This window comes from Echinops telfairi, unplaced genomic scaffold (genome assembly GCF_000313985.2).
Source record: "Echinops telfairi isolate 266 unplaced genomic scaffold, ASM31398v2 ScPeMD7_18;HRSCAF=68, whole genome shotgun sequence".
NCBI classification, from domain to species: Eukaryota; Metazoa; Chordata; class Mammalia; order Afrosoricida; family Tenrecidae; genus Echinops; species Echinops telfairi.
Genome location: NW_022103915.1, coordinates 10768293 through 10781734, shown reverse-complemented (window position 1 = coordinate 10781734; position 13442 = coordinate 10768293). Strand labels below are relative to the sequence as shown.

At 47.5% G+C, this 13442-nt stretch overlaps 1 protein-coding gene across 11 annotated transcripts in view; it reads left to right on the top strand.

Moving 5' to 3' along the window:
• The window catches only part of UNC79 (unc-79 homolog, NALCN channel complex subunit), a 299617-nt gene that overhangs the window by 241675 nt on the left and 44500 nt on the right, over positions 1-13442 (top strand). For 10 of the 11 annotated variants that reach the window (XM_045288090.1, XM_045288086.1, XM_045288091.1 and 7 more), the window contains 5 exons: positions 3308-3420; positions 3511-3596; positions 4623-4796; positions 7158-7226; positions 11444-11554. In XM_045288090.1, coding sequence (XP_045144025.1) covers positions 3308-3420; positions 3511-3596; positions 4623-4796; positions 7158-7226; positions 11444-11554 — 553 coding nt within the window. Of the gene's footprint in view, positions 1-3307; positions 3421-3510; positions 3597-4622; positions 4797-7157; positions 7227-11443; positions 11555-13442 lie in introns of those variants that run through there. The other variant, XM_045288092.1, reaches the window with a different exon arrangement.

Here is a 13442-nt window from a genome sequence, read left to right as displayed (position 1 = left end):
ATTCACTGTCTTGATTACTTCAAATCAGTCCATGTGACTTTGGCCATCTTTAAAATTGCTTCCATATAAAATTTGGAATAACCATCTTGTTTTTGAAGCCCCCCCAGATAATCTGCTTGAATTACATTAAAACTATAAGTCAATTTAATCTTAAAGATATTGACTTTTCTAATTAATGAACAGTTTTCTCCTAACATATTGCAGTTGTCAGTGTCAAAGTCTGCTCACCTTTGGTTAACTTTATTCCCTAGAATTTGATGGGGTTTAAATAAAACCAACTTTCACTTTGTTTTAGGCTCAACGGTAGTTGAGGTTTCCAGTCAACAATTGATTTCTACACAAGTGGTCCAATGGCATTGGTGAACATTCTCATCATTTCCACTCTGGTTGCTCTGTTTCTATTAATCTAGTGTTCCTGCTTCCTTATCTTCTCATTTTTGTTCTATAGTTGTTGGCTTATATGAATGATGTTTTTAAGGAGCAGTCTTCTAGTGATGTTCATTCTTTTGCAAGCCAATCTGTTACTTCACTGAAAGGTGGCCTCAGGGGCTAGATTCAAATAGTCTAAGGGAGTCGCTTTCAATCAGTCCAGTAAGTCTGGATTAAAAAAAAAAAAGTTCTAGATCCTGTCCCACGTTTTCCTCCTGCTCTATCAGGATAGGAATTTTATGTTTTTTTTTAAATGCTAATGGAAATGGAATTTTTACCAATTTCACTTTCCATGTTCTGTGGCTGGTATCTAAATATTTAATGGATTTTATATCTGAGGGAGCTTCAAAACGTTTGTGGTCAAAAGGGGTATTAAAAGATAATGGAATTTAGTTCCTAAATGCTTCCTCCCCGCTATCATGATCCGAATTCTACCTTGCAAGTCTGGCTGGACCAGAGGATGTACACTGGTACAGATAGGAACTGGAAACATAAATCCAGGGCGATGATCCCTTCAGGACCAGTGGTGTGAGTGGCGATACTGGGAGGGTAGAGGGAGAGTGGGTTGGAAAGAGGGAACCTATTATAAGGAACTATATGTGACCCCCCTCTCTGGGGGACGGACAACAGAAAAGTGGGTGAAGGGAGATATCGGACAGGGAAAGATATGACAAAATAATAATTTATAAATTATCAAGGGCTCATGAGGGAGTGGGGAGCGGGGAGGGAGAGGAAAAAAAGAGGACCTAATGCTGGGGGCTTAAGTAGAGAGGACATGTTTTGAGAATGATGAAGGCAATGAATGTACAAATGTGCTTTACGCAATTGATGTATGTATGGATTGTGATAAGAGTTGTATGAGCCCCTAATAAAATGATTTAAAAAAAAAGATAATGGAATTTTCACACTAACTTTTTAAAACCCCACACAGGTGAGTGTTGCATCTTTGCTAACTTCACATTTAGTTCTTTGAAATTTGTTAGTTGGTGCTTGGAGACATCTGTGGGTTTTGTACGTTCGAAAACTGCGTCATCTGTAGATGGTGACAGTTGGCCTTCTCCCTTTCTGACCTTTATATCGTGTACTTCTTTTGATCGCCTCATGGCGATGGCTCCCATCTTTGGCGCAGTGAACGAGCGTGAGTCGGGGCCTCTTGCCTTGCTCCTGAGCTCACTCTTCTCTCACAGTGATCAGCTTCGCGACAGATGACGTTCTGTGGGAGCCCATTATTAGATTGAGGCTGCGTCCTTAGATTTCCAATTTGCCGAGAGTCTTTATCATGAAAGTGTGTTTAATTTCGTCAAGTACATTTTCTCCATTGATTGTTGGCTGTTTGGCCTATGTAGTCTTCTCTCGTCACCCTTGAATCTGCTGAATTCCATGAATTGATGATCGGATATGAAGCCATTCTTATCTTCTTGGGGGTAATCTCTGCCTGTTCATGGCCCAGCATCCCTTTGTACTTGAAAAGATCATTCTGATTTTGATTAAAGATAAACACAGGGAAACCCACTCCCATTCCACAGATCCATACTGATCAATGATACGAATTATACGCTTCACCCGGTGTCAAAATTCTCATTATTTCTGTCCTGGTTACTCATCTTCTTGCCCGCCTCCACTCCCCACACCCAAACATTCTCATCGATGCTTTGAAATAGCTGTTGGCCTTTTGGTCTTATATAATTCTTTTATTTTTGAAGGCATGTAGTACTCAAATGTGACAGTCTCGCTCATTGGGATGCCCTCCAGGGGATTCGGCCAAGGCTGGAAGAGCAGCTCAGGGTCACAGCCTTGGGAGTCGTCCAGACTCAATAGTTGTAGTACGTCTGGAATCTTAAGAATATGAAGTTCGGTCCCACATTTTTCTTTCTTTGTTTTTTTTTTTTTTAATTGGAACTTCTTATTTTACGTTCCTGATCAGAAATGTCCAGTAGTGTAGCTTGCCATTGTCTACTTCCGTGTCCCATGCTTTTTATCGGTAGTTGGGTTCCATAGTCACGAGGTCTTTTTTTCTTTTTTCTCTCTTCCTTCCTTTATTTTTGTAAGGACAGCGGATACTTTTAGATTTAGGATTCGCTGGCCCCGTAGCACAAACCGGCGAGGACTTCCTCCTGTATTTTCTGTAAAGTTGTGGGAGTTCTGGCAGAGGTTGTGCCAGTCTTCCCGGGGAGCACTTGACGTGCAAGCTTGAACCAGCACGTCCGTGTAGACCTGGGCTCATGCAGCAGTACGTCGCTAAGGGGCACTTCTTACCCGGTGTCCATTTGGCTCTGTTGGTTCCCTCGTCCTTCTTCCTGCGGTACTAACCCCTGGCCATCTCAGAGAAACATCCCTCCCGGCATGTACGTGTAAGGACCAGGGCCACTTACAGATCTCGGGACTCCGTTTTTGACATGCAGAGGTGGCCTGGGGATAGAAGAGAAACGGCGTCTATCAAAATCTTGTCCTTTTGCAAGCGCCAGTCCCACGCTCAAGAAATCTCAGCTCTCGTAGTAAGAGCGAACATCTCCCTCCTCAAACTTTCCCCCGGAACAGCCCTCTTTCTCAGCCACAGGCACTTTCCTTGGGGGTCTGGCTGCTGACCCCCATCTCGTACTCTAGTCCTGATTGTCCAGTCTCTTGCCCTGTGAACTTGGTGTTCTGTTTTTTCTTTGCCGGCCTCTCTGGGGTAAGTCTGGACACTGCTGGCACTTCATGGTTCTCTGTCTTAAAAGGTATCATTTCTGAAGACTAGAGATGACTAAATCATTTCACTGTATTAATGGAAACGGCAAAGAGCCCTTCTGTGAGATGACTGGTATAGAAATGTGCAAACTAAAACACTAGAGGAGTAAATGGTCTCCTGTCTTTCCTGTGCGTGCCCGCTCAACCCCAGCATGATGGTTCCTGGCAACGCAGCAGGGGTGGCCAAGCAGTTCCTGCGCTGCATCTTCCATCAACTGGCGCCCAATGGCATCTTCCCACAGCTGTTCCAGAGCACCATCAAAGGTGAGCCACCCTCCGTGGGTCCAGTCCCTGCAGGCTTGGCTCCTCCTGGGGCCCCCCAGCCCCTACTAAATCTGCCTGTTGACTTTCCAGATGGGACTTTTTTACGGACCTTAGCCACGTCGCTGATGGACTTCAATGAGCTGAGCTCAATCGCTGCACTCAGCCAGCTCTTGGAGGTAGGTTTCAACGACATTCTGAGCCCCAGCTGCGCTTGAGAGCCCTGTTTCTTTCCACCACTCCACGTAGCCAAGAGAGAAATGGGAAGTCATTTCCTTTGAAAGTTGCCAAAGCATAGACATACTTCTGTTGGGCACTCCTATTCCAGAACAAGGAACACAAACACCCAAAGATCGTGAGGATGGAGTCAGGACGGGGCAGCATCTTGTACGGAATGGTCTCTGTGGGTCGGAGTTGACCAAAGACCACCAGTGCCAGCGCTGTTTATTCAAAGCTGAACCCTTTCAAGACAGTGGGGGGAGCCAAGTGTCCCCTCCATAGAACCAGTTGGCTTTTGAAACTTGGTACTGTGGGAGGAGGAGATGGAGTCCCTCTCTACTTGCACTGCTGGTTAGCTTTCTCAGCGAGCTTGGGGGACGGGGTGAACTACAGAGAACCTGCTTCTCCCACACACCTTCCGTCCAGTTTTTGGCTTGGGGAATTCTCTCCCCAAATTCCTCCAAGCTCACTGCCATCCAGTGATGCCGACTCACGGTGACCCTCTAGGACAGGGTAGAGCTGCCCCTGTGAGTTTCTGAGACTGTCACTTTATGGAAGTGGAAAGCCTCGTCTTTCTCCCATGGAGCACCCTGGTGGCTTCAAACGGCTGACCTTGGAGTTAGCAGCCCAACTCGTAACCATGATGCTACCAGGCCTCCCCAGGGGGATTCTCTCCAGAGCATCTTAATCATCCTAGTGCCTTCCCCATGGTGTGCATGGTAGGTTGTTAAGAGATGCTTTTTATTTCTTGCTCACATTTCACCTTCCTTTCCTGAGCGAAAGATCACTCTATCTTCCCCCCTAAATTTGTCTGAAAGTTCCTCAGTGCCCCTCTTGCCCATTACCATGGCTGGCCTCTGGGAGCCACCCACTCAGAACAGTGTTAGCAGCATGAACGTGTGATTTTGACCCTGATCTTCGCCATGTAGCTCCACGAATTCTCAGGCGGTCTCAGCAGTTGATTGCTTATGCTTTTGTGTTTTTAGGGTCTAAATAACAAAAAGAATTTGCCAGCAGGGGGTGCTATGATACGCTGTTTGGAAAACATTGCCGCCTTCATGGAAGCTTTGCCCATGGACTCGCCTAGTAGCCTCTGGACCACCATCAGCAACCAGTTTCAGACCTTCTTTGCCAAGCTGCCTTCCGTTTTACCGCTGAAGGTAAGATGACCCCAGGATCCCGTTTCCCCATTTTTGCAGATCCGTGTAAACGTTTCTAGGTGTTCCCGTGGGACCAAGGATGTCCTGAGAACGAGACGAGAAGCAGGGTCCTGGGTGATCCCATGCCCTCTAAAGGGCTCCAGGCAGCCCTCACAGCCACTGAGTCGAGAGCAAGAGCCACGTGTGGCAGAACAGCAACGTGCAGTGAGCGGTGTGGGCTCAGTCTTCACAATATGCTTCCGGTTGGTTAAAAAAAAGCCAGAAAGACAGCAGTAGGTTATTGTTCCCTAGACACATCCCTCAGGTGAGGATGACCTGAATCCGTGCCTAATGTTCCGTAGAAGGTAGCGTGTCAATCTTGGAGAACTTATCTCAAGGGGACTAACGGCTTGTGTTGGCCTGATCAAGGTGATCTCTCTGCTCGACTCTGTCTTCCTGCCACACTGTGCCTCCTTTCTCCCCACAGAGCTGAGTCTCTGGAGCCAAGCGAGGAGGGGTGATTTGAAACCACGCTGTACGAATACACCTGTGGGCAATGCACAGCCCACACTTTCAGGTGGTACACGGAACCGCAATAGGACCCAACCAGGGCAACGATTGCCATCGAACACATCGCAAGCCAAGTAGAGGGGTAGATGTGGCAAGCCCAAATGCCTATAGGCAGGTGCCAGAGCCCACAGTATTTACTCACCTCGGACACTGGCCCATGGGGAGGGTTTCCAGCTGTGAACAGCTGTAAGCAGAGTGCGTAGCAACCAGCCCAACCTTGCACGTCGGGTAATGGGTGGAGTGGGGTGAGGTAACAAGGAGAATGGAGACCCTTGAGTGCTGGAAAGCACCATGCTGTCCCCAAGGGGGCCAGCTGCCCCTCTGCCCCAGCTAGTAGTTCTTCTGGGGGTTGCAGGCCTGGGTGGTCAGGTCTTCCCACATCTTTTCAAGGCAAAGTCTCCTGATTTAAAACACACTACGGGGGCCTGGCTGGCAGAGAGCCTTTCAGACCCCGGTTGCAGTACTGCAAGTCTCACCAGTTCACTGGGTCAGCAGCAGATCAAATAGACCAATGGTCCCTTTCAAAGGTCTTTGTGAAACAGGAGCCGTGAGGGTGTAGTGGGTTGAACATTGGGTTAGAACGGCAAGGTCAGCAGTTCGAACCTGGCAGCCACTCTGTGTGAGCATCTCCCATAAAGATGGGCAGTTTGGGAAATGCCATACAGGGTCACTGTGAGTCAGAGCCTATTCAGTGGCAGTGTGTGTGTGTGTGTGTGTGTGTGTGTGTGTGTGTGTGTGTGAAAGAGAGAGAAACATGGATGCTTTCAGCATTTATGTGAGAATTAGTCATGTTCAGTGGGATCTGGTATCTGAGCACTACTTCTAATATCTTCTGCTCACCTCCTCCCCACCCCCACCCCCCTTTAAAAAAATCTCTGGGACAAATAGTAAGCCAATGATAGCTTTTTGTAGTTGTCAATGTAGAGAAGTAGTTCTCACACTGCCATTTATCTTAGTTTCCCCAGGGGGCTTGGTAAAAGCCCAGGTTTCTGGGCTGGGCCCCCCCAACTTCTTGTAGCTGAGTGGAGTGGAGTCTGAGAAATTGCATTTCTGGTACGTTTCCAGGTGTGGTGGCTCCTTGGAAAGCCACTGGCCGCGTTTGCGTGATCGTGAAGAGGTTAAGGCTGTATCCAGCTGCCGAGTTGTCACTGCGTGCTGCCAGTGTGACGTTTAAAGAATGTCCAGTACGCGCTGTGCCATTTATCCCCGATACTCTCGTCAAAAAACTACAACTTGATAAGGCAGCTTGTCAAACGAGCTCTCACAGATTCGGAAGGCATGATTGTCTAGTGTAGCAGTGCCCTGCTCTCTCTCAGTCTTGTCTGTTAGGCATGGAGAAAAGGCCGATGAAGCCATTCCCCATGTAAGCTGCTAAGTCAGATGGTGTTCAACAGATCTAATTTTTAAAAGCTTTCTCAGCAAGGCCTTTCACAAACTAGTGTACCTCTTTAGAGCTGGACATAATTAATATCTAACCAGTCACCTGCGTGTCCACCTCCTCATCCAATGATCTGTTCAGCTCTCTGTTTTAATTTTACATCTGCGTCTTGGAAAAGGCAGCCGAGGAGCCATGGTTGGTTGTTGAATCGGCTAATAGTATTTAAGTACGCAACTGTTGAGTTATTATTTAATCTGAGACTAATTTTTTTTCCAACGTGAGCAAATGGCACAGGGCGGTTGCAGGGAGGTGGCCACGTGCCAGCTTCTTTTTTCCTCTAAAATAGATGTTTGCAGGAGCATTTCAAGCTAAAGCTGTCTTCTGAAACGCACTGACATGCTGGTTTTGTGTTTTTTGTTTACATTTGTTTGCAGTGTTCTTTAGATTCCAGTTTGAGGATTATGATTTGCCTCTTGAAGATACCGTCCGTGAACGCCACAAGGGTAGGTATGCGCTGCAGGTAACGACATCCAATGGGTTAGCCGATCCAAGGCAGGTACCGGGCTGCCTGGGGGATCTCCTCAGTCTGGCTCGCTCTGTGGGGCGCTTTCTGCCTCCCTCCCACCCCCTGATGGGCCCATGTCCAGGCAGAAGAGCCCTGGGACTTCCTACTGTCACTTTTGAATAATCCAAGCCCCCAGTTATTAAAAACAGGCGGCTTGTTGGTCAGCACTCCGCTGCCAACCTCAAGGTCAGCGGTTCAAACGCACCCAGGAGAGCCCCGGAGATGGGCTTCCATACAGATTACAGCCTAGGCAACTCTGAGCAGTTCTTCACCAGCCTAGAGGGTCACTTTGAGTCCGAATCGACTTGGTGGCATGACCACCGCCACGTCCCAGGCCCCGGCCCGCCCCTCAGTCCATCCTCCCAACTCCCGACAAGCGATCCTCCTAAACCCCGAGCCATCCTGTTAAATTCCTCACTGTAAACATCTTGGGTAACTCTCATTTTTCCGCACGACAATGCAAGGTGCAGTTGGCTCGTCCCATTCCCATGCCCCCAGTGCGCCTTTAGGATCATCACCTCTGTCATCAGCAGAAACCACCAACACCCTTCGTGGAGCATGTCCCATACCGTCTTAAGTGCTTTACATGGAATCTTCGTTAACGTCAGACCTCCGTGCCTTTGTGGAGGCCATGCTCTTTGCCTGAAAAGCTTCGTGCTCTGGTGGTCAGCGTGGTGGACACCTCCTTCTCAAAGCTTCCTCCTGTGGGAGATCTCACGATGCCTGGCAGAGTTCTCAGAATTAATGTGTGCAGTCGCACGGACGACCCTCTAGGGAGCCCCTGCTTTACCGAGTCCAGCCCCACGTTTGGTTCACTCCAATTTTCCTGGTACAATGGGAACTGCTAGTTAATCATGAAGCCAGACTTTATAAAGAAGAACGTAGTGTCAGGACCGGAGGAAGGCTCATCCACAGCCCGAGATGTGCCGATGACTCAACCTTGCTTGCTGAAAGTGGGGCGGACTCGATGTACTTGCCGATGATGAGCCAGGGTCGCCGCAGCCTTCGGCATGGATCACAGCTCAGTGTCAAGAAGACCAAAATCCTCACCACTGGAACAACAGGTAACATCCTATTAAACCGAGACCAAGTTGAAGTGAGCAACGATGTCATCTTGCTTGGATCCACAATCAGCACTCATGGAAGCAGCAGTCAAGGGATCAAACGACTCATTGCATTGGGTAAATCTGCTGCACAAGGAAGCAGCAGTCAAGGGATCAAACGACTCATTGCATTGGGTAAATCTGCTGCACAAGACCTTTCTTTTAAAAGCAGGGATGTTTATGTGAGGACTAAGATGTGCCTAAACCGAGCCAGGCTATATTCAGTAGTTTCATATGCGTGTGACAGTGGGACACTGAATCAGGAAGACTGAAGAAGAATCGATGTGTTTGAACGCGGTGCTGGAGATTAATATCGAAAGTACCAGGGACTGCTAAAAGAACAAACCAATCTGTCTTGTAAGACATACAACCAGAAGGCTCTGTAAAGGCAAGGAAGATGAGACATGGTTTGTCTCTTGTATGTTGGACATGTCAGGAGAGACCAGTCCCTGGAGAAGGACATCATGCTTAGTATAGTAGAGGGGCAGCAAAAAGAAGAAAATCCTGCAGCAGATGGATTGACCCAGTAGATGCCCAAGACCAATGGTGAGGGTGGCACAGGACTGAGCAGTGTTTAGTTGTGTTGTGCATAAGGTTGCTACACGTGGAACAGGCTTGATGGCATGCATCAACCACAGTAATAATGACTATTATTTAATAATAACTGCTAGTTAGTTAATAAACTATCAAAGGTGGCCTCTTGCAACTCTTTTCCTTGACTGTACTTTCGTAGACTCATGGAATGTTTATTCTGGAACGTTGCGTAGACATCACTTGGTCTACCCTGCTCATTGATAGATAAAGATCGGAGACATCCAGTGTTTGGACCAAGGTTCAGAGAGCTAGCTGGTGGAAACTCTGAAACTTCATTAGCGGCACCTTTGATTTCAAGCTCCTTGTTTTTTTCTTATTGTACCCCATTCCCTAACACCATGCTACCCAAACCCCACTGCTGCCAAGTTGATGCTGACCCCGTGTGAATCTACAGATAGGGTAGAGCTGGCCCGGAGGGTTTATCAGGCTGTATCCTTTGTGGAAGCAGATTGCCACATCGTTCTGCTGCTGTGTAGCCGGTGGGTCCAAGCACCAGCCTTTGGTTAACAGCTGAGTGCTTACCCTCTAGGCTGCCTGGGCGCCTCATCACCATGTGGCTCATCAAGATGCGTGAATTCATGGTTCTCTTTAATGCATCTCTAAGGAGGCATCACATACCAGCTGAGACATATTCCAGGCCCTGGGGTCTGGGTGTCAAGTCATCAGCATTTTCTTGTAGCAAAGAATACTGAGTCAACAGCACCACTTTGAAGGGTTCTGTCCCGATGGAAAACACACAGGTGTCTGTGAGAGAGTCGAACAAGTCCAAGACATAATTCCTGTCCTCAAGGGCAAGTGACGTGTAGCAAGTTTCATTTTGTATCAGTCAAGAAAAAGGAAGCTAACACATGCTCACCCCTTCAGACTTAATCATGCCCTTCCTGGGAATCTACCGGAAGGAAGATTCAAATGTCATGCAAACCGTACTTATTAGGATGTCCCTATAGTAATGTTTGATCTACTTGTGTGGCCATTAACATGGGAGATTATCCAACATTTAACTGATATTGGAAAATTTCTCTGGGGATCAATAAAAAGACCTACCCCTCCTGCTTTTCCCCAGGCCTGCTTTCCAGGGTCGCTGAAATGCTTTCCACTAGAGACCCTTTGCGCTTGAGAAATTTGCAACAAGGACCAGTGCTGCCCAGAAGCACCTTGGACTCCTGATGCATTCGGTTTGGGATTAATTTTTGGTGGCTGCATGTTCAGAAACCTTTCACTGCTCCCCAATTTTTCCCCACCCTCACATTCAGTTACCCCACGGGGGAAGGACCTACCTGAGCACCTGTGTTTACTAACCCAAGGGAATCCAAAGAGGACTTTCGCTCTTCAGGAAAAAGGGAAATTCGTAGCCGGCATTTGTGTTGCCGTGGGCCCACCTGGAGCTGGGAACATGGCGCCGCCAAGCCCCTTCCCCGGGAACTACGCTAAACCCACTGCCAGCCCTGTTGGTTTCCACTCAGATGGGCCCCGTGCAACTCAAAGTAGAGCTGATCCTTAAGATTTTGAGACTGTCACTCTGTACGGGAGCAGCCAGCCTCATATTAAAATATATATTTCTACTCTAGGTTATGCATTTATCATTGTTCCTACTTTACTGTGTGTCAGGGTTGTTATTTTACGGGAGAAAAACGAAGCTTTCTCCTCCTGTAAAGAGTTACAGTCTCCGAAACCCACAGGGGCTGTTCTGGTCTGTCCTATGGGGTCACTAGGAGTCAAAATGGACTCAATGGCTGTGAGTTGGGTGGTTTTTTTAGTGTTATTTTAGGTTTTATGCGTTCATTTGCTTTTGTTGTCATTTCTGGGGTCTGGGAATGTTCAAAGTTTTATTACCATATAAGGTCCCGCTAATTGCCTTTCGGTATTCGAAAGGTTTCATTGGGTCGCTCTACTGTTGGACAATGGCGGAAATGTGTACCTAGATTGTATGTGTGTCAGATTTCAACTAAGGAAACTGGCATGCGTAGAAAACGAAATATCTCAAAACATTTTCACTAGGGGCAGTTGTGGGTAACTTTTACTTCACCCGAAGGAGGGGAAACCCAATGGGTTATGGAGGATCTGGATCTGATGGACCCAGAGATGCATTGAGGGCCGAAGAAATGAGTACAAACCTCAGTCTTCAGTCTTTGGGGTGGGTATACCCATGGGGTAGGTTGAAGTGAGGTAGGTTTGCCAATGACCTGCTACAGCAGAACGGACTGCGCCCCTGTCCCCCTGCCCGAACTGCGGACTCGGACTCTCTGACCATTGACTGAAGCTGCAGCTCGGCTTCCGTTAGACCCACAGGGTTACGACACTGGCCCCTCAGCCACCGGTCCTCAAAATAAATAAATACATTTTTAAAAGGCAGGATCCCGTTTGGTGAAAGTCTGATCAGGCTTGTAGCCGCTTTCTTTGTTCATCTTTCACGGCGGAATCAGCGACTGATTGTCATTTGGCCCTGCTCTCGTTTCAGAGTTTGTTGGAACCGTTTTCGAAACTGCTCAGCTTCGTGATTCAGAACGCCGTCTTCACGCTGGCCTACCTGGTGGAGCTGTGCAGCGTGTGCTACCGAGCTTTCACGAAGGTGAGGGGGCGCGGCGAGGACCCCAGGAGGCTGGCAACGGCAATAGAGTCCCTCTAAGTCAGGTCAGATCCCTGCCAGGGAATGGCGTCCACGTCGTCGTCGGGACAGTGAGTCATTGACCGAGGGCTGGCAGATCTCATCAGCGAGACACTCTGTACCTATGTGAACATACGTGATGGCCAACAGGCGTGCATTCTGAACGTCCAAGGTCGTGCAGATGAGGGCTCCAAAGGGCTGGGGTCTTTGGCCTGAAACGACATGATGGGCGAAGTGACCACTTCAGAGCCTTTTCAAGTTCACCATGCCCTGATTAGTGGGCAACACGCCCCACCCCCTCCCACCACCCACCATCGATCATTTTTCTACACAAACTAGAAAAAAAAAAAGACGCTTCATTTGTGAAAGCCTGTGAGGAGTTCCTTAATTCTCGCCATCTGTCTGTCTCCCGCCTCTGGGCTCTCGGCCCTCCAAGATTGTAATCACATCTTCCGTCATCTGACCTTCATATGGTCTCTCTGTTGCAAGGTCTTGTTACCTGCCCCTCTCCTGAGAAAGTGGGAAAGTACGGCCTGCCCAGTGGCTTGGTCAGAGCTGGGGGACACTGCTTTCCGGGAAAAGCAGAGGCAAGAGACAAGTTAGCATCGTTTCTGCCCCAGGGAACGATGTGCAGATATGGTCCTCCCACTCTCTAGTTTGCCAAGTTTGTTTCCAACTGGGTTGCTCTTAACTGTTGTTCTCTGTTAAACACTCAAAAGGCTCTCTCGTGCATGTTGTCCACATCTAGAAAGCCTTCATTTGCCTCAGAAAAATCTCATTCTAGAAGGCTTTCATTCTACTAAAAACACCATTTTTCTCCTTTGTTATTAGCTTGCCTCCATGCAGCCATGCTCAGTGCTCCAGGGCAGACTTTCCCTGGACCGTGCTGATTGGAAAGTATTGATTACCCTAGCTGGGACAGTCTGTTTCCTAACTACCAAGATCACAGCATTTTTTTTCCCCTTATAAATCCTTCCTAAGAAAATACCTTCCTTTTCAAATTAAAAATAAGCAAACAGCAACAACTGCAATAAAAACTCTAAGAGATTGTGCCAAATACAGTGGGGGGAAATGTTCTATATTTACAAGTCAATTTAATCCCTTAATCTTCTTAATGTTTGTTTATTATACCTTTTTGGGGGAGGCAAAAAGAACCACGGCTGGTGTGCGCTTACTCTATTGCACACCGAAAGTATTCACAATTCAAGTATTTCTAGTTCTGAATGTTCATTGTGCATTGTATCACCTCCCAATCCTTCATAACTTTTGTGGCTTCCCACTTCCTCTTGCCCATCCCCTTCCTCACTTCTCTAACACAAAATGAAGAAGCTTCAGTCCACATGTTCCCACCTTCCTCAGAGATTGTGGAAACTGTAAGAAAGGAGAGTCATCTAATGGAGCTGCCTCCCTTATAGAATTGAAAGAAAAGATTTGGAAAAGTCAGAGCTTTGGTGACTCCCCTTTCTGGCAAGAAGGCAGGCCAGGTAACCTGAAAACTCTTCTACTTAAGATAGTGGAAACGCTGGCTGAAATGTAATAAACACGATTTTAAATGGATAACTAATTTAATAAAAATGCAAGGTATACCTTCAAGCCTTTAAGACCCCAGACACTATATCTTTTAATAGCCAGGCACCATCAGCTTTCTCCACCACATTTGCTTATGCACACATTTGGCTTCAGTGATCATATCGGGAAGATGGGCACACAATGATATGATTTTTTATTCTTTGATGCCTGATACCTCATCCTTTTGACACTTCGTGGCCTCTTGTTTACCTTCAAGCCTTTAAGACCCCAGATGCTATATCTTTTGATAGCTGGGCACCATCAGCTTTCTTCACCACATTTG